The sequence below is a fragment of the Onychomys torridus genome, chromosome 8 (genome assembly GCF_903995425.1).
Source record: "Onychomys torridus chromosome 8, mOncTor1.1, whole genome shotgun sequence".
In the NCBI taxonomy this organism is placed as follows: domain Eukaryota; kingdom Metazoa; phylum Chordata; class Mammalia; order Rodentia; family Cricetidae; genus Onychomys; species Onychomys torridus.
In genome coordinates this window covers 93,898,617-93,916,155 of record NC_050450.1, presented here as the reverse complement: position 1 = coordinate 93,916,155, position 17,539 = coordinate 93,898,617, and the positions used below count along the sequence as shown (strand labels likewise).

Genomic DNA, 17,539 nt, shown 5'->3' with positions numbered 1-17,539 from the left:
AGCAGCACTTGCTGGGAGTCACCCGCGACCTGACTCCTGATGTTTCCGTCAGTCCTGGGGCTCAGCGGCACCGGGCTGGGGTGGGCGCCGCCCCCAGGGAGGGCCGTCGGGCCCCGCCCGCGCTCCAGCGTCTGCCCTCCCCGCCCTCACTGGTCCTCCCCCGCCCCGGGCTCAGCGCGCCTCCTCCCTCACAAGGCTCGCGCCCGGGAGCTGTCCGCGTCGTGGTACTGAAATAAGCCAAGAGACAGCAGCAAGGCGGGGTCCAGGACCGGGACAACTTCTCTGATCCAGAAGGGGCTGTGAATCGTGCTAGGGAGAGGGGCAGGGATCCTGAACCTGGGATGCTCTAAAGAACTTCTGCTCATGACCAAATGGCCAGTGGCCTCAGCATCTCCTTGAACCCCTTCTGGTACTGAGGGGCAGTTTCCCAGGCAGGGAAGGGCAGAAGTTGTTAGGCTATCTCCAGGGTTTGACTGCTGGACCTGACTGTGGCAACAGGACACTTGGCTTCTTGTCCACAAATGCCTTCCAGTGTCCATGCACATCTGTGGAAAATCCAGCTGGAGCCTGTTTTAGGAAGATGAGGTAGGATACACATGAAGGTGTACAAAAAATGTTATATTCGGCATCTTCTTCACAGGCCTCAGAGCTCTTTGCTCACAGGCAGATCTTCAAGAAGGAACATATCTAGAACTACCTATTAGCAAGTGGCCACTGATAAAAGTGTCTGAGTACTGATTAAAAATGAGCACGCTAGAAGAAGCAAATTGGAATGAGATAAAGTTTATTGAAAAAGGTTTTTTGGAGAGGAGGCAAGAAGGACCATCACTCACTAAGCACCTTGATGGACTTGGAACTTTACAGAAGGTCCCAAGACCAATTTTGAGCCATGTCTTAGTAGCAAGCATTCAAAGGGCAGCTTGCACCTTAGGCAAAGGCCCAAGGATGGTATCAGTGCAAAGGGGTTGAGCTGGGTGATGGGAAAGGTGGAAATGCAGAAAAGCAACAAAACATTAACTGATAAACAGCCTCCCACGCTAATTTGAACATCCAGATTTAATTGACGGACAGCTGAATTCTTGAGCAGTTTCATGTTCGGAAGGAAATTTGAAGACATTTGAAGCAAATATTCTGGCAGAAATAAATTTTACAAAGTGGATGGGGGAGGGTAGATGGCCAAGGAGGCTCAGTGAGGCTTCTGCTGTAGTCCAGGTTGGAGGCATGGAGTCCTGGGCTGGATGTGCCTGTGCCACACAGAGTCACAATACCTGGTGGTGGACCTCGGCCACAGTGGCTGAGAGATGAGAGGGCTGCCAAGCATGGCCTTCTGGGGGGCAGAGGTGTCTTGGCTGTCCCTGAATGTGGGGAGCAGGCTGGCTGTGGAAGAGAGGTGGGGACAGTGTCTCTCAGACAGTCAGTATTTGGGTTGCTGAGCTCTGAGGCTGGATCTGGGCAGTGAGCTGGTCATTCATTTGCTTATTCATTCAAACATTTTCCCAGCCCCCATTGTGAACCAGGGCCTGTGCCAATCAGACATTACACAGAGTGCTCCTGACGCACGTTAAGCCTTGTGGACCTACCAGCTAAGAGTGAAGACCAATAAAGGCATTGTAGTAATAAATAAATAGCAGAATGTGTGATAGAGACATCAAACAGGGTGCTGTAGAGACTGGTGCTGGAGTAGGAAGTGTTTTAGATTAGGAAGAACAAGGGGAGAAGGTCTAGAGTTCTGGGCAGCGACAGGAATCAGGGATCCCAGTCTTTACTGAGTCTCCTCAACCTGTGACATTTGAGTTCAGATATATACTATAAGGAAAGCTGGTCTCATGCTTAGGCCAGCAGGTGCCTCTTCTCTGTGGCTTCTGGTTATAACCATGTCCTCTCAAATCTCCCCTTATCTCTGTCAAATATTGACTCTCAGGCTTCCCAGGAGTCCCTGGATCTTCAGCCCTAACTTACCTGAAATATTGAGTGAGGTATCACTGTGATCAGGAGGCTGGAGAGAATGGGTTGAAAAGGGCAGTGGCAAGGGCCCCTCCTCCTCCCAGGATTAGCCTTAGAACATCAAATCCCAAATACCCTCCTCACGCTGTCTTCTTCCTGTTCTTCCTTCCCCCACTGAGCTGGAAAGGTGTTGTTTGCCCTGTTCTTTCTCTCCAGGGCAACAGGCCAGGCAGCAGGTGTGTGTGTGTGTGTTGAACAAGGCTATCTCTGGAGCAGAGTGACTGGAGATGAGCTTTGTTTAAATATTAAAGAAGTCAATCATTAATCATGCCTGGCTCAGTGCCCAGCTACCCACTGTCTCCATTCGTGAGGGCTGGGCTGGGTTGGGGAGAGCAATGGGGCAGTTTGTGAGGTTACTTGCATTTCAGGTGGTCAAACAAAGAGCCTTTTTGGGGCCTAGATTATGCAGACTGAAAGGGCACAATGAAGGATCATTAGAGTGCTGTAGGCTATATACAGAACACAGGACTTAGGAACTGGGTATCAGCGATTCGTAAAGGAATGCCTAGTTCTGCTGAAGGACAGTTTATAAGCAGACTGCAGCAGGATCTTTCTTTAAAGATTCCTTGAATCCTGAAGCCCTAGCCAAGCCGCATAGCTAAGCTCCTGAAAACACACACACACACACACACCAGGGTGTGTGGAAAATCAGTGCTCGGTATGACTTGGTGTAGAGGCTGCTTCCAAGGGACACAGCCACTGACTTACTAAAACATTGTTTTCCAGACACTGTGGAAAAGTCTGGTCGGCCTGGAACCCAGGACACACTGATTACACAAGGTCAGTCACCTGTGCCTGCCTCATAGCTTTGCAAACACAGTCACACATGGTCACAGATCTGCCACAGCTGCACCCGATTACAGCTGGGCACTGTGCCTGCAGACCATAGCCTCCCTGGCTTTCATCCTGTCTCAGCCATCCTGCTGCCCTGTCCCCCAATCTCACCAGTCTCTATGGTGGGTACTCCCAGCTCTGTGACTCAGCTGTCATCCATGGAGGCTTCCTCTGGTGTTGGGTGAGAATCCAAATGAGCAGGCCAATGGAGCACAGTATGAGGCCGAAGCAGAGGCTTAGCAGGATCCACTGCTTTTGGGCTGCCTGGTGGGGTTTCATGGCTATGCCCAGAAAGTAGGTATAAGGCAGAGTGGTGAGAATCACAGTGTCCTTGTCCAGTGACTGCTTTTCCAAGTAGTGCAGCCTACAGCCCAGCCCCAGGATGAAGAGGAGCATGACCAAACTAATGCTTAGCAGCACCCACTGGCCAAGCTGTGCTCGGTCAGGCACCAGCTGCATACCCAGGAATGACACTTTTCTGGTTGTGGTTTTTTCTGTGGAAAAAAAATAGAGTCTTATAGAGCAAGAAAGCCCAAGGAAGGGGCCCTAGGGTCTCCTGTGGTTGCCAGAAAAGACCTGATGGCCACTGTCTTCTCTCTCAGCCTCAGGCCACAGGTGAGGGAATTGCCTTGCAGTGAGGGAGCATGACAAAGAAGGAAGAGAAGATGTAGGTGGATGGGGTGACATAACCCACAGACCCCAGTTTGGGAGCTCCTGCCCACTGACCAGAGGCCAGCTTGGCAGTCTTGCTGGATGATGTGCAAGGAAAGCCACTTTGTATGGACCGTAGACCTGGCTGAGGTTGTTCCAGACCTGGTATATGTGAGAGTCACCAAACTCTATTTCTGTGCTGGCTCACAGAGTTTAGGATCAACCCAGAACAAGATAGGGCAGGGCCTCAAGCTGCCTCAGAACTAGAGCCAAAGTTAGTTTTGTCCGACCTTCAAAAGAACAGCTGAAGTCTGGCCAGCCGAGGATGTCCCCTTGCTGCACGTTCTCATTCACCAGCCAGTTCAGCAGTGGCTTGAAGTAGGCCAACATGGCCTCAGTGGATATACTGGGCTCTCCAGTCATCTCCATGAGGACCTCCTGCCAAGGCCGGCTGGAGCCCAGCTTCAGGACATCCCTGCAGGAGTGGAGTCAGTTATGAGGCCGTGTGGGAGTATCAGCAGGTGCTGCTGGAACTCTCAGTATACACAACTCTAATTCCTGCCATCCAGGACCCCAGAGCTCAGCACAGTAGATGTGATCACTCGTTCGGAAGCAAGATTCACCTGGGTGTGTCTCTCAGTTCTGTTCCTGAGAGACCTTGGACAAATAACTCATCTGAGGCTCCATTCTCATCTCCATAAGTGGGGTTACAGGACAAGGTTGCTAGCATTCTGGGAAGCCAAAAGCACCAACTGTGGCTGCTGGTTGGGGCATTGTTATTCTCAACTCAAACAGGCAGCCAGTCTGAGCCTCTGTTTACCCTGATGTATTTGAGGTAGCAACAGCCCTTTGGTCCTTTCTTGGCCACATAGGGAAGGATTGAGAGAATTCAAGTGCTGGGAGCCTGGGGGGGGGGGGGTCTCTGTGTAACACCTGTAGGGCTGCACAAATATCAGCTCTCTTGAGGCACACCCAGGGTTTGGTGGCAGATGGCAGGCCCACTGCATTCACCATGAGAGGGTGCAGAGGGTGCCAAAGCCAGGGATCCAGGCTCTTTACCCTGGCCTTGCCAAACAACAGTACTGGGCAGATGTTACTTCTCAACTTGCTGTTCCAGGGTCTGGTCAGGAAAGAGGTGGGACATGGGAGGTTAGAGGTCACTGTGTGGGGCGCCCAGGTTCAAAACCCAGCAATGCTACTTATAGACCACATAACCCTAGGCATTTAACCTCTCTCAGTCTTCATTTCCTTATCATTAACATGACCTCCCATGATGCCTTTCACTGTAGTTAGTATCACATCACATGCTGATGGAGGAATTGGTAACTTGCGGGATTTGTGCATATTAGTTCATAAACGACTGGAGCCAGACGTAGGAACTGAAGGCCAGCAGAGATTTGGCAGAAACTATGGGACACATTTGCCTAGCGTGTGTGAGGCCCTGGGTTTGATTTTCCCAGAATTTCAAGAAAAGAAACAAAGGAAGAAAGGAAAAAGGAAAAAGAAAGGAGATCACCGAGGGAAAATCTGTTAAGATTTAATACTAGAGAATAAAGGTACAGAGCTGTTAAGAGTGGAATAAAAGGAAAAAATCATGACTCCCAGCTGATTCAAGCTTTTCAGATCCTGGGTAAAGGAAAAAGCTTATGTGGGCTAGGGTCTCACTATGTAGCCAAGGGTGGCTTTGAACCCGAAATCCTCCTGCCACAGCCTTTTGGATGCTAGAAGTACAAACTTGTACCACCACACACAATTGAGAGGATGGCGTTGACTACTGGGAATCTGCCTGTGTAGAAATAGCTCTGCAGGCTGTGGGACATGTGTGCAGAGTCCAGCTCCGAGCAAGCTGCCAATGAAGGGTGGTAGCACTGGTTCTGGCACTGCTTCAGCCTCCAAAATGGTAAGTCCACAGATGACTCTTAAAAAGACTTTAAGAGACTACCTGAGGTCCACTTTAACTCTCTATTCCCACCAGAACTAGCCTAGTACTTGCATGGAGATTAGGTTCAGATAGCAGAAGCACATGGAAGCTAGCTACTAGGCAGAAGACTGGGAAGAATCTCCGTCTCTCCTGTTCTACCCCATCCTCTTGAACCTGGGGAAACCTGAGAAAACCTTCCAGACTTCCGCTGTTTCGTGTTCTCTTAACATCCAATCACCTTTCCCCTCACCAGAACCCATAAATATCTTCACACCCTATCCTCAGTGTGCTGGGACTTGGGTCTCTGACTCCTTGCACTTGGCTGTTTTGTGAATAAACTTTTTCTTTTACAAAATGAGTCATTTCTCCCATGAGGATATTATGTGGCTGTCAAGGCAGGCCTGGTAACTCCAGCTTTCCACCCCCTTCCCTCCAAAGTCCCTCCCCTTCCTTCCCCTCCTTCTCTTGCATTCCACTCTGTTGCTAGTTAATCATCCCCCAAAGCTTGTGACACCCCCTTTCTTAGAAGGCTCTCATCTGTCCACTACCCAGAGAATGGTGTACAAGGTGTTCAGCCTAGAATTCAGGGTCTTGTCAGACCAGGGGTGTAGACAGTGAAGCAGGGGACTGATGAACAGTGTCACGTTCTTTGGGTTTAAGTCAAATACGGAATCCTGTTTACGCTGGGTGGGGTGGAGGAGAGAAGTAAGGAGAATGACTGAGGTCAAATGTCTCACCAAGCAAGTGGGATGAAGGGGAGTTAGAAGTGAGCTGATGTGAAGAAAACACATCTTTTTCTTCCATGTCTGCATCTGGGGATAGGCATCTCTCTGGTTTCCGACTGAGCTTCCTAACCCTCCTAACCCTTGACATATTCACTGAAGTCTTTTCTGCTCTTCAGCCTCCTCGTTAATACTAGAGGATTCATTTATTTCATGGTCTATTGCCCCCTGCTGGACACAGGGTGGTTAATCAGCCATGTTGTAAGTAAATACTGAATGAACAAGACAAGCAGCTAGAGGTTGAGTGAAGAGCCCAGAGAGAAATCAGGGATGGAGTGATAGCCAGTCAGGTTATCACTTGTATATGTACACTTATGAACCTCTCCCTATGTACAAAGGAGGGGAGAATTGACAGAGAGGGTGATTGTCATGCCACCAGTCTTCTCTAGAAACACAGCTCAGAGGACCTGTCCTTTTTCTCTATGTGGCCCAGTGATTGCCAAAGCAGATGGAGAAGCCATAGACAAACTCATTATGAATATAAAGAAAGCCAGGCATAGTGGTGCATGCCTGTAATCCCAGCACTCCAGGGAGGCAGGTGTAGGAGGATCTCAAGTTTGAGGCTAGCCTGATCTATACTATAAGACCATGTCTCAAAAAACCAGCCTAACTAAAATATCCAAAACCCAAGCAGGGGATGTTAGGTCATGCATTGCTAATCCTCTGGAAGGCAGAAACAAAGCTCAAAGTGACCTTAAATAGTTAAAGAAACAGACCAAATTCAGCAGCAGTCAAGAGGGCAAAGACCTGGCCAGTGGGTGGATGCCCCAACTCAGTGAATGGAGAGCTGATCTTGGAACTAGAAGACCTGGTGTGACGTCACCAGGGCCTGTCTCTCTAGACTGATGGAGGTGACACCCTTTCTTTAAAGCCTCTCTTCTGCCACTGCCCAGAGAGTGGTGTCCAAGCCTGGAATTCAGGCCCTTCTCAGACCAGGAGTGTCCACAGTGAAGCAGGGGGACAGATGAACCATCTATTGATTGCAACTGTTTTGGATTCAAAGCATGAACTTCCTTCTTGCTAAATGAATGAACACACCATGAAGTCACTTCTCTGTAAACAGTCAATGACAATGTTCTGCCTTCCAAAGTCAAGAGCTTCGAGTGTGAAACATGGGAAAAGAATCCAGAGTCCACGTCCACCTATCACAGAGAACACTTTGTGTGTTCAGTTTAGGTCCCCTACTTACCCTTCAAGTTGGCGTCGAGGCCAAAAACCAGGGCCACAACAACGGATCTGGAAAGGAATGGGCTAGACACCAGACGCAGGAGAAAAGACTGGAGTGGAAGCTTAGAGCGCACCACAGGCTGGCCAGAAGTGTGTCATGAGGCTGGAGTAAAAATAACTTCAGTTGGCCTGGGAGTCAAGCTGTGCATCTCAGGGAAGAGTCGGGAAAGGCAAATGACCAAAGGAGAGGATGGTCAGATGTTCACAAGGATAGAGGGAGGGGATTCTGGTGGCTAAAGGCTGAGGCAGGACACTGGCCCTAGCTTTCCATAGGAGACAAGTTGATTGACTGTACATGTGAATGTGTATGCATGCTTAAAATGTCTCTGATCACACCAGGGTACAAAAACCAGGCTTGTATCTGCCTCCATCAGTCACTAGATGAAGGCTCTCCCATGACTCCCGGAGCCACCAATCCGATCACAGGGGACAGCCAGTTCAGGTTATACCTCCTCTGCTGCCAGGAGTCTTAGCTGGGGCCATCCTTGTAGACTCATGCAAGTTTCCCTTGCACCAGGCTTCTACCCTACTCTATAAAGCCCTCATTTCCAGTCATCTCTCTCAGCACTCTCTGTTCATGCCCCAAGCCCGATCCCTCCAGTTCCCATGCCCACTCCCATGCCCACCCACTCCAGTCTGAATAGAGGGGAGGGAGGTGCTTGGTCCTATGGCAGCTTGATAGGCCAGGCTTTGCTAATGCCCTTGGGAGGCCTGCCCCTTTCTGAGGGAATATGGAGGAGGGGTAGATTGTGGGGGCAGAGTGAAAGGAGGAGGGGAGGGGAGGCTGCAGTCAGGATGTAAAGTAGATAAATTTAAAAAAAAAAATGAGCTTGTGTTAATAATATAGGAAACTGCAGTCGAGCGTGAGAAGGCACTTCCACCAGAATGTCAGCTCAGTCCAGTTGCTCAGGGGGTGCAGGTGGCCCCATGAGGAGGGAGAGTCTGAAGCCAGGCTCCTTTGGAGATAGATAGTGGGAACTGAGGGAAAATGAGGGGTGTACACTCACCCCAGCATCTTCCCAGCTACCTTGGAGTTAAAAATATCACACCGGTGCAGAGGGCCCACGTGGCCTGCGGCCCTGCATAGTGCTTCATGAAGTTGAAACTGGAGTATTAGGCTAAGGAAGTACCTGGGTAGAGGAAGGAGAGGTCAGATTGCAGAGGATGGGCCCGGGGTGGGAAGCCCAGACCTGCTGGGGCATGGAGTGGTCACAGGAGCCCATCTTTACACTTTCTGGAACATCTCCACCCAGCCCCCGTGTCTCCCAGATCCCAACAGGGCCCAGACCTTTACCGGACATAGGGCACGCTGGCAGGAATGTGGAACTTGGCCCCTGGGTCAAAATCATCTTCTGACCGAGGAATAGGTGGGCACAGGCCCTGGTACTTCAACCTGGTGGGAGAGAGACAGGGGTGTGGCCATGGATCCTGGAAGGTTCTCAGGGCCTTTTCTTGTTTGAAACACGTGTGTGTTCAGCCAATCTAGGTCTGGCTTGCAGACGCCATTCAGTGCATTTTCCTTAACTAGACAAGTGTGAACACATGGAATCAAGATTCAGAAATTGCAGTAACAGTGGTTAACAGTGATTGAGCATGTCAGCTGCTCTTCACATGGACTCCCTCTCACTCAACACTGGCCTGGTCTCTGGAGATGCCATCAAGGGACTGAGAGTGAGGTCAGGTCCTTGCTTGCATCTATCCTAATGATGGAGAGTCAGACATAGACTGGTAACAGGTCATGTAATCTAAACCGTGCTAAGAAGAAAATAGAAAGTCGGCTGTGGTGGCACACACCTTTAATTCCAGGACTCTGTGAGTTCGGGCCAGCCTGGTCTACAGAGTGAGTTCCAGGACAGGCAAGGCTATACAAAGAAACTCTGTCCCCAGGAGTGTCCCTGTGCTGTTGTAGGATTAGTACTGTTCCCATTTTACAGATCAAAGTTTTAAGGCCAGGGAACTGGTCACAGGACACAGGACGTAAGTCACAGACACAGGACGTAAGTCACTGGCAGACTCCAGTCACCTGGAGCTCTGATGCAGGGCCTCTGAGCTGTGTGACTGTGGGAGACCACACAGCTGAGGGAATCTGAGTTTAGTTGTGAAACAGATGAAATGCCCAGCTCTGGGAGGAGATTCCTACGAGAATGTTTGTTGACGTATTGTTGGCTCACTGGTACCTCTGATCAGTCTCTGGAGTCAACAGAGTACTGGGGGCATCTTTCCTGAAGGTTCTTTTTACAACCCAAGGAATGGCAGCCCTCACTCTGCTCCTGGGTTTCATCGGCTGGTTGATGGTGGGCATGCGTGATAGAGCAGGAAAAGGGGACCCTATTGGATGCTCTGATGGCTAGCGTGGCCACACTTGGAGGGTACAGGCAGTCAGCTCTGTCATGTGCTAGGATATGGTGTGACCCTGGGCTGGTTATATGACCCCTGAGTGTTGGCTGCTGAAAGTACATTGAGCCAGGGCACCCAATAGGGCAGTTGCAAAGATCTAAATGGTCACAAAGGCCTGGTGCAGAGCTGTATATAGGCCACTTGTGTGTCCAGAAGTCTTGGACTCGGTAATCTGATGCCTGATAGACATGAAGAAGCCTTGGTTATGGGCTTTTTCTGTCCAGTCATCTGACCTGCTTGACAGCTGCTGAGCTTTTCTGTAGTTTGGGGATGCTCAGGCTCCAGCATGCATGTGTGTTGGGGTGATTACCTGCCTCTCTCCCATGGAAACTCTTTCCAACAAGCAAAGTGCTCAGGCCTCTGCCATCCCTTCTCCTGGCCTTCTGTGGAGGGAGCAGGCAGTATAGGCCCACTTGTTGGTCATTGTTATTTCTGGACTTTTGGGTTTTTTTTTTTTTTTGCATCTGTCTTTTGAAGACAGAATCTCATGTGGTCCAGGCTGACCTCCAACCAGCTATGTAGCCAACGAGCCATGCCTGCAAGACCCTGTCCTCTCCTCCTGCTTCCTGACCCTCCTGCCTCCACCTCCCAGGTGCTAGGATTACAGGTATGTGCCACCACACCAGTTACTGCTCTGTTCTCGAAGAGGCCTAGATGGTTTCATGGTGTGAGACTCCTGGTCACTCACAGAGCAGCTAGAGCCACTGCCAGGGTCCCCATTTCACAGATGAGACAAAAGCCTAGGGAAGTTAAAAGACCTGCTCACTGTTGGCACCAGATTCAGAGTGAGGCCTCACGCAGGCTCTATGCATTCAGTCTGTATGCTTTTGCCCGGTGACAGCAAACAACACACATGGCATGGCTTCTTCGGCTTCCCAGGACATCAACACCTGCACCCTCGCCAGGCATCCACCTTCCCACCTGAAGTTCCACCACTCCTGGTTGTAGACGTTCTTCGGAATCGTGCCATCAAAGACCTTCCAACGGAACGCATCTACCATGTAGCTGAACGGGATGAATGCAATCTTCTCCAAGGCAATGCTTAATAGGTAGTTGACCTCTTCCTCTGGGGATGGGGTTGGGGCAATCAGGAGACAGCTTCTTGGTCCTCCCTTTCTTCAGCCTTGCCCTGAGGACTTTAGTCCCCCTCTCCCTAGCTGAAGCCCCAGGCTCAGGCTGCCCTTCCATTATCCCTTTGATCCCCATCACCTGCATCCAGGTACTGATGTCCCAGCAGACCTCTGGTGATCAGGTGCTTGTGGGAAGAGGCTGAGAGGGTGATCACTGACCCCACAGCTTCTTCAAAGGCTGGGCTGGCCCCTTCTTGGTAGATTATAGAGAGGTTCTGGAACTGCAAGAAGTACTGGATATGGCCCATCTGGTGGAAGATGGAGAGCAGGTCTTCTATGGTCACCTCGGTGCACTTCTTTACCCTAGGGTTAAAGGGGAGGGGTCAAGGAGCATGGGGATGCCCTGGAGACACTCAAAGCTTCTTCATTCAAACCTCATGAAGGCATTGAGGCCATCAAGCTGGAGACCAGAGGGCCTTGGCTACCGTATTTTCCCACTCTAGACCCTGTATCCACCCAGTGACCACGTCTGTTCCTGTCTGCATCCACTTTTCTTCGCCATGCTTCTGAGTCTCATTCCCCTCTCCCCAACCCACTCCTTGCTACATGGCCAGTGGAGAAAAAGGAGACGGGTGAGAGTAGGGTACTGGCTGTAGACACCTGACGTCATCAGGTCTGTAGAATTTCCAGGATGAGGCATGGCACTCCACATCCCGCCCATCAACTGGCCTCTCCAGCATTGATTTTATCCAGAAATCAGGTGGGACAGGCAGCAATCCCATAGAGGTAAAGAAGATGTCAGCCTCATGAAACATTTTTTCAGGCTTCCAGTGCTGTGGGGAAAAGAGGTCCCATGGTTCTGTCTGCCTGTTCGCCCAAAGTGGTTGTGGGATGTGGACATCCAAAGGCTCAGCACTGACCTGGCTCTTCATGATCTTTGTGATGTCCTCAGGTGGCTTTTTTGGGTAGGGCAGGACCAGCTCTAGGATGTTTTCCCATGACTGAGCCCACATGTTCCCTGGAAAGGGGGAGAAGGGTTTAAGGAGAGGCAAGAGTGGCCTTCCTGCCTGTCTTCCTCGGCCACCAGTCTGGCCCTTACCCAGGAGGTGGGCAGGGATGGGCCCCCGCAGGTTGATGAGCTCAGGCCCGTAGTAATGGTACAGTGAGCGGCGCACATAGGCATGCAGATTCAGGTAGAGCGGCTGCAGCTCCTCATAGAGCTGCTCCAGGTCCTGCTCCAAGGTCTCAGACTCGTACTTGGCTCTCCACAAAGCCCCCATGTCTTCAAACCCTAAGATAGGAGGAGAAACTCACCAGTGCTCATCCTCTGTACCACCATACACCCAGTGAGCTGGCAAGGAGGAGACCCAGACACGCTCCAAGGAATCATTTCTACCTCCCCTCTCCTCGGGGGGTCTTAGGTGCAAACACAACCTCCCAAGGCATTGCCCACCCTAGACTCACTCAGAGGTGGAAAGCATTGAGTGACTCCCACGGTGGGAGCTCCTGGTCATGCCTTGTAAGGTCCTATCCTTTCATATGGCCATGTCCCAAACCCCAAATCACCCAAAGCCCTGTGGTCATGTGGGTTTCTTTCTGATCTCCTAAAACCCTGGTTTCCTCCCACTGTGGTGCAGGGTCTCTGTGCGGATACTTTCTTTCTTCCTGCCGGTCTGCTATTCATCTTTCCAGCATGAGTAAATGTCAGAGAGACCTGACCATATCTGAAGCTCTCCTCTTCCCCCTCTAACCCAAGCAGCCCCTTCCTCCATGGCATCATATTAAGTGGCATTAGAGATGTGTGTGTGCTGAATGAGCTTCACCTCCCAATCAGACTGCCAAGAGGAAGTCCATAAGGCAGACATCTGTCTTTTCACTTACAAAGTCTCAGAGTCTCCCCAGCACCCAGCCCACAGTGAAGACTCTATCTTATTTGCAGGACCCAGTTACAAGGCTCATTTTTCCCCCACACTGCTCACACCCATTCTTGCACCCTCTGAAGATTTGGCTTCTTTCTTTTCCTGGGCATTGACCTAAGACATCATGCTCAGCCTGCTTACCATTATATTGTGCAGCCTGGTTGCTGAGCTGTACATAGTACTCGAAGATAGGACGGATTTGGCGACCCACGGCATCCCGCCAGCCCTGCCAGGCCCATAGGAGCTCCTTCTGGTCCCTGGAGGTGGCCATGATTTCTTCGAGGTCTGTGCCCAGAATAGGAGCCACATAGGACACCATACCTATCTTTACTCTCACCCACCCTAGGTGCTTTTTCAGCAAAAGAACACCTTTGAGGTCAGGGGCAGGGCTTGGTTGCTCACCAGGTTCCAGAGACAAGCAGGGACCCTCATTCAGGCACACTTCAGCTGTACTATATGTTGTCTCCATGTAGGTCAGAAGTCTGTTGTACTGGGGAGGGGCAGGTGTCACCCAGGGAAGGCCCATGCCCATGGGCCCACTCCCAACACTAGTCCCACCAGCTAGGAGATATCGACCTGGTTAAAGTACCCCCCTCCTCCCCTAGAAGAAGCTCTAGTTCCACCCATCAACACCCCCTCCTGCCCCAGATACTCTTGGTTCCCAGGCAGACCTGACCCACCCTCCCCTGGGGTGCAGAAAGTGTGTGCTTGGAGGCCTAGGGATCTGTCTATCACCTCCCGAAGCTCCTCCGTGGGCAAGGCCGACTTGTCTACATTCTGCAGCTTACTCAGCATACGCTTCACTTCCGGGTCCTGGAATTGGTCTGTTTTAAACAAGCGGGCTCGGGTACCAAAGTACAACATGAACTGAGACCTCTCCACCTCCTTCTGCAGCTGGAAAGAAGGTCATCATATTGATTGTGGCAGGTTGGGGGATGCAGTACGGGTCCCACACTGAATTCCGAGGCCACAGCCTCAAAAAGCCCGCTTTAAGGGTCCAGAATCATTGAAGATTTGCTAAAAGGGAGAGGATGTTCAAAGTCCTTAAAAGCAAGGAGGTAAAACTTGCAAGGGCAAAGAATCCAGAAATTTGTATGTAAAGAAAATTCAAGGCCACTGAGAGGTAGTAGCCCACTTTGATGTATGGTTTGGAGTGTCCCTCTTTCCACATACTATGGACACAGGGCAGGAACTATGATCCCCAACCTCCAGAATCTCTAAGAAGATCAGGGGGAGGGGAGGATCTAGGGAGAAATGGTACCACACCATGTTCTTTCGATTTTGCCTGGTGATGTTGGTGACATAGTTCCAAGTGGCCTCCATGAACTCGCTCAACACAACTTGGGCTGTTTGCTCATAAAACTGCAGGAACATTCTTGCCTGAGTTTCATTGTAGAACTCATCTGCAGGGAAGGGGATCATGTGGGCCTGGGGAAGAGACTGCCCCTTCCCAGTCCTTTTACTTGGTCCTACGCTCCTTCAGGTCCCAGCCGTACCTAAGCTTGGCTCTCCCCCAGTCCTGAGCCATGACAAGAGCTGTCCATAACAGAGGAGCACAAGAAGGGAAGGTCCAGGGCAAGTCCATCTTGTTCCCATGACCAAGAGAACAGCAGAGCCGGGAGAGGCAATGGCCAATCACGAGTCAGCTCCATATTTGTGACATCAGGGGCCAAAGGGTCTACCATGGAATGTTAGAATAGAAAGACTGCCCACCCAGCTTCTCGTGCAACTGCTCCCATTATGCAGATGAGGAACATCTGAGGTCCAGAAGAGTCATGTGACTTGGTGTACATGGCTTGCTAGTGGCAGATCTAAGAGGAGAATTTGACTTTTAAGCCAGAACTTATTCTATTTGGTCACTTTTGCCTGGGGTTGGAGGAACCCTGGGCTTTGGCTAGGGACTGATGAGACATCCCTCTTCAAAGGCTGGGGTCACTTGAGTAAGTGGGATGTTGGATGGGGAGGGTTGTTGGATGGATGGATGAATGGATACATGGGCAGAAGTTACATTTTTGAGTCTTTAGACTCTAAAAACCTAGTTGTCTTCCCAGGTTCTTCTAACTTGGCCTCTTAGACCCATATTTTTGGCCTTTTTCTCTCAGGAGACAAGTGATCAACCCCAGGGCTCCTTTCTCTTCCCTCCATATCTGCTTTAGTAGAAGCCATCAGGGCTCTGTGGGGTGTGGTTGGTCCCCTCCATTCAGGGTCCATTTCCATGAATACCTGAGATTGGTTTCCAAACCAACCATGAGACTCTGTTCCCTGCCAGCTCTTGGTGACTCCCAAAGTACTCTGATGCATAGAATTGGGGAGAGCAGCCCAATCTGTTGTACTTTAGGATTTCCTTCTTGGATTCACATCCCTGTACCTTCAGACTCCTTTACCCTCAGCCCAGGACCACCCACCCCTTTTACATGTGCTGACACCATGATCACTGAAACTAACCATATAACTACACCCCCAAATATTAGTCATTGTTGTCAAAATATTTAAAATCTGAGGAAAGGGGGTTGGGCTGGTTAAGCCCTTCTTGCTTCAAGCATGGAGACATTAAAACAGGATTTGGGGCACCAGGCATGATGGTGAATGGCAAGACCTCTGTCTGAAAAAAGCATACATTTTTGCATTGTTGAGATGGGGTCTTGCTCTGTAGCCTAAGGCTGGTCTTGAACTAAAAATGTTTCTGCCTTAATCAAGGGAATTCAGGAATCCAAGGCATGTATCACCATGCCCAGCAAATGCAAAATGCAGTGCTGAGCTAGAAAAGGAGAAAAGGGACTCTTCAGACAGTAGTCAAAGAATACAATGGAGAAGTGAGCTCCTGGCCACGTCAGGAAGGTCACAGTGCCTCTGCCACAAAGCTGCAATACTGGTACCTGGGTCCAGCAGCCAGTCACCTCCTACAGTATAGATGTGACATCTTTCATAAAGCCGGAAGCCAGAAGGCTTGATTTCTTTTTCCTTCCTTCTCTCCTCCCACCCCTGACCCCTTTATAGGAAGGGTCTCTTGGAGCCCAGTCTGGCCTTGGACTTTCCTAGCTGAGGATGGCCTTGAACTCTTGAACCTCCTCCTCTCTCCTGAGCTGCCAATCCTGGTTTATGTGGTGCTAGGGAATTATATCCAGAGCTTTGTAAATGCTAGGCAGGCACTCTATGGACTGAGCTACCTCTGCAGCTCATGTAAATGACTCATAAGTGAATCTTCTCAGAAGAGAAAATCTAAGGCCAATTGTGGCTACAATAGCCAGCCCTATGGAGAACTTTCTAGGTACTGGGGATTTCACTGTGAGGGGACTTTTACCATCACAGTCCTTGTAACAATCCCACGAGGTAGGCACTTTGATCAACACCCCATTTTCAGATGGAGACAAGCAGAGGGGCTATGGATCTCGCTCACAGACACACAGCAGCAAACAATGAAAGTTGGACTCAAATTCAAATGCTCTGGTTCCAGAGCTTATGCTCAATGACAGAGACAGTGAAATGGAGCAGATCCCACCAAGGAAAGACCTTGAAGTTGTCCTCAGACCTCCCCAGGTGTGCTGTGGTAAGCAACCCCAATAAATAAGCGCAATTTAAAATAAAAAAAAAAAAACATGGATGAGTCATGAAAAATATGTGCTGGCCAGGTGGCCTGGTGTGGTGGTTCACACCTATAGTTCGGAACTTGGGATGGTGAGGCAGGAGGATCACTACCTCCTCTTTCTCTGCCAACTTTCAGGTGGCCCCTACCCCTCCTCACTCACCCAAGGAAGCATAAACAGGAGTCAGAACATGTGTAACGTCTGAGAATGTTGGCAGATGCATATGACCCCAGTACTCAGGGGGCTGAGGCAGGGAACTGAGAATCTGAGATCAGTCTGGATTACATAGCAAGGCTCCTGTCTCAAGACACAAAAAGTCCCAAACAACTATAATGTTTCACAAAGTGTGAGGGGGGGGGCTAGGATGACGACTCCATTGGGAAAGTGCTTGCTGTGTGAGTCTAAGGACCTGAGTTCAAATCCCCAGATCCCTTATAAAGGCTGGGCACGGCATTGCATGTCCAGATCCGGCAGGAGCAGCGACAGTAGGCTCTCTCAGGCTTCCTGGCCAGTAGGTTAGTGGAATTGGCAAGCTCCTGGTTCAGTGAGAAGCTTTGTCTCAAAAACTAAAGTGGAGGGCTGACCGAAGGACTCAGTAAAGGTGCCAAGCCTGACAACCTGGTCCCCAGGCCCCACACAGTAGAAGGAAAGAACCAGCTTCTACCAGGTGTTCTCCTGACCTCTACGAGTGCTCCATGGTATCTGCATGCGCATGTGCCCTGCCCTCCATACTACGAAAACAAAGTAAGATAGGCTCTGGCAAGAGGGTATGGTGGGTAAGGCTCTCGATGTGCAAGCCTGACCACTGGGAGCTCCGTCCAAAGATTCCTTCCGAAGGAGAGAACAGATTCCTGTAAGCTGTCTTCTGAGCTCTAACCTGGGTGCTTGAGCTTGTGAGTGCACACACTTGCATGCACACACATGTCCAGTACATAAGGCTTTGCCAGGGTAACTACATGGTGAAATTTTTTGCCCTCAGTCTGGTGACCTCACGTTGCCCACAGCCCTGAAGGGCAGCATGAACTTCTGTAGTTTATAAAAATAGGAAAGAAGGTTACGTGACAATGACCTTTGTCGGGCAAACAATTTATAAAACACAGGTCGGGAAGAGGGTGGGGAGGGGAATTAAAGTGTGTGGTATTTGGACCGG

At 50.4% G+C, this 17,539-nt stretch overlaps 1 protein-coding gene across 1 annotated transcript; it reads right to left on the bottom strand.

Annotated features, from left to right (window-relative positions):
- Positions 1–61: 61 nt before the first annotated feature.
- LOC118588776 (angiotensin-converting enzyme-like protein Ace3) lies at positions 62–14,401 on the bottom strand. The gene is made up of 15 exons (XM_036195319.1): positions 14,302–14,401; positions 14,072–14,208; positions 13,541–13,699; positions 13,208–13,295; positions 12,947–13,090; positions 11,986–12,177; positions 11,807–11,904; positions 11,547–11,719; positions 11,026–11,249; positions 10,738–10,882; positions 8,714–8,812; positions 8,427–8,549; positions 3,780–3,964; positions 2,969–3,332; positions 62–227 (listed from the first exon to the last, which is right to left on the bottom strand). The coding sequence occupies exons 1-15, from the start codon at positions 14,399–14,401 to the stop codon at positions 62–64; spliced, it is 2,397 nt and encodes a 798-aa protein (XP_036051212.1).
- Between the last annotated feature and the right edge of the window lie 3,138 nt (positions 14,402–17,539).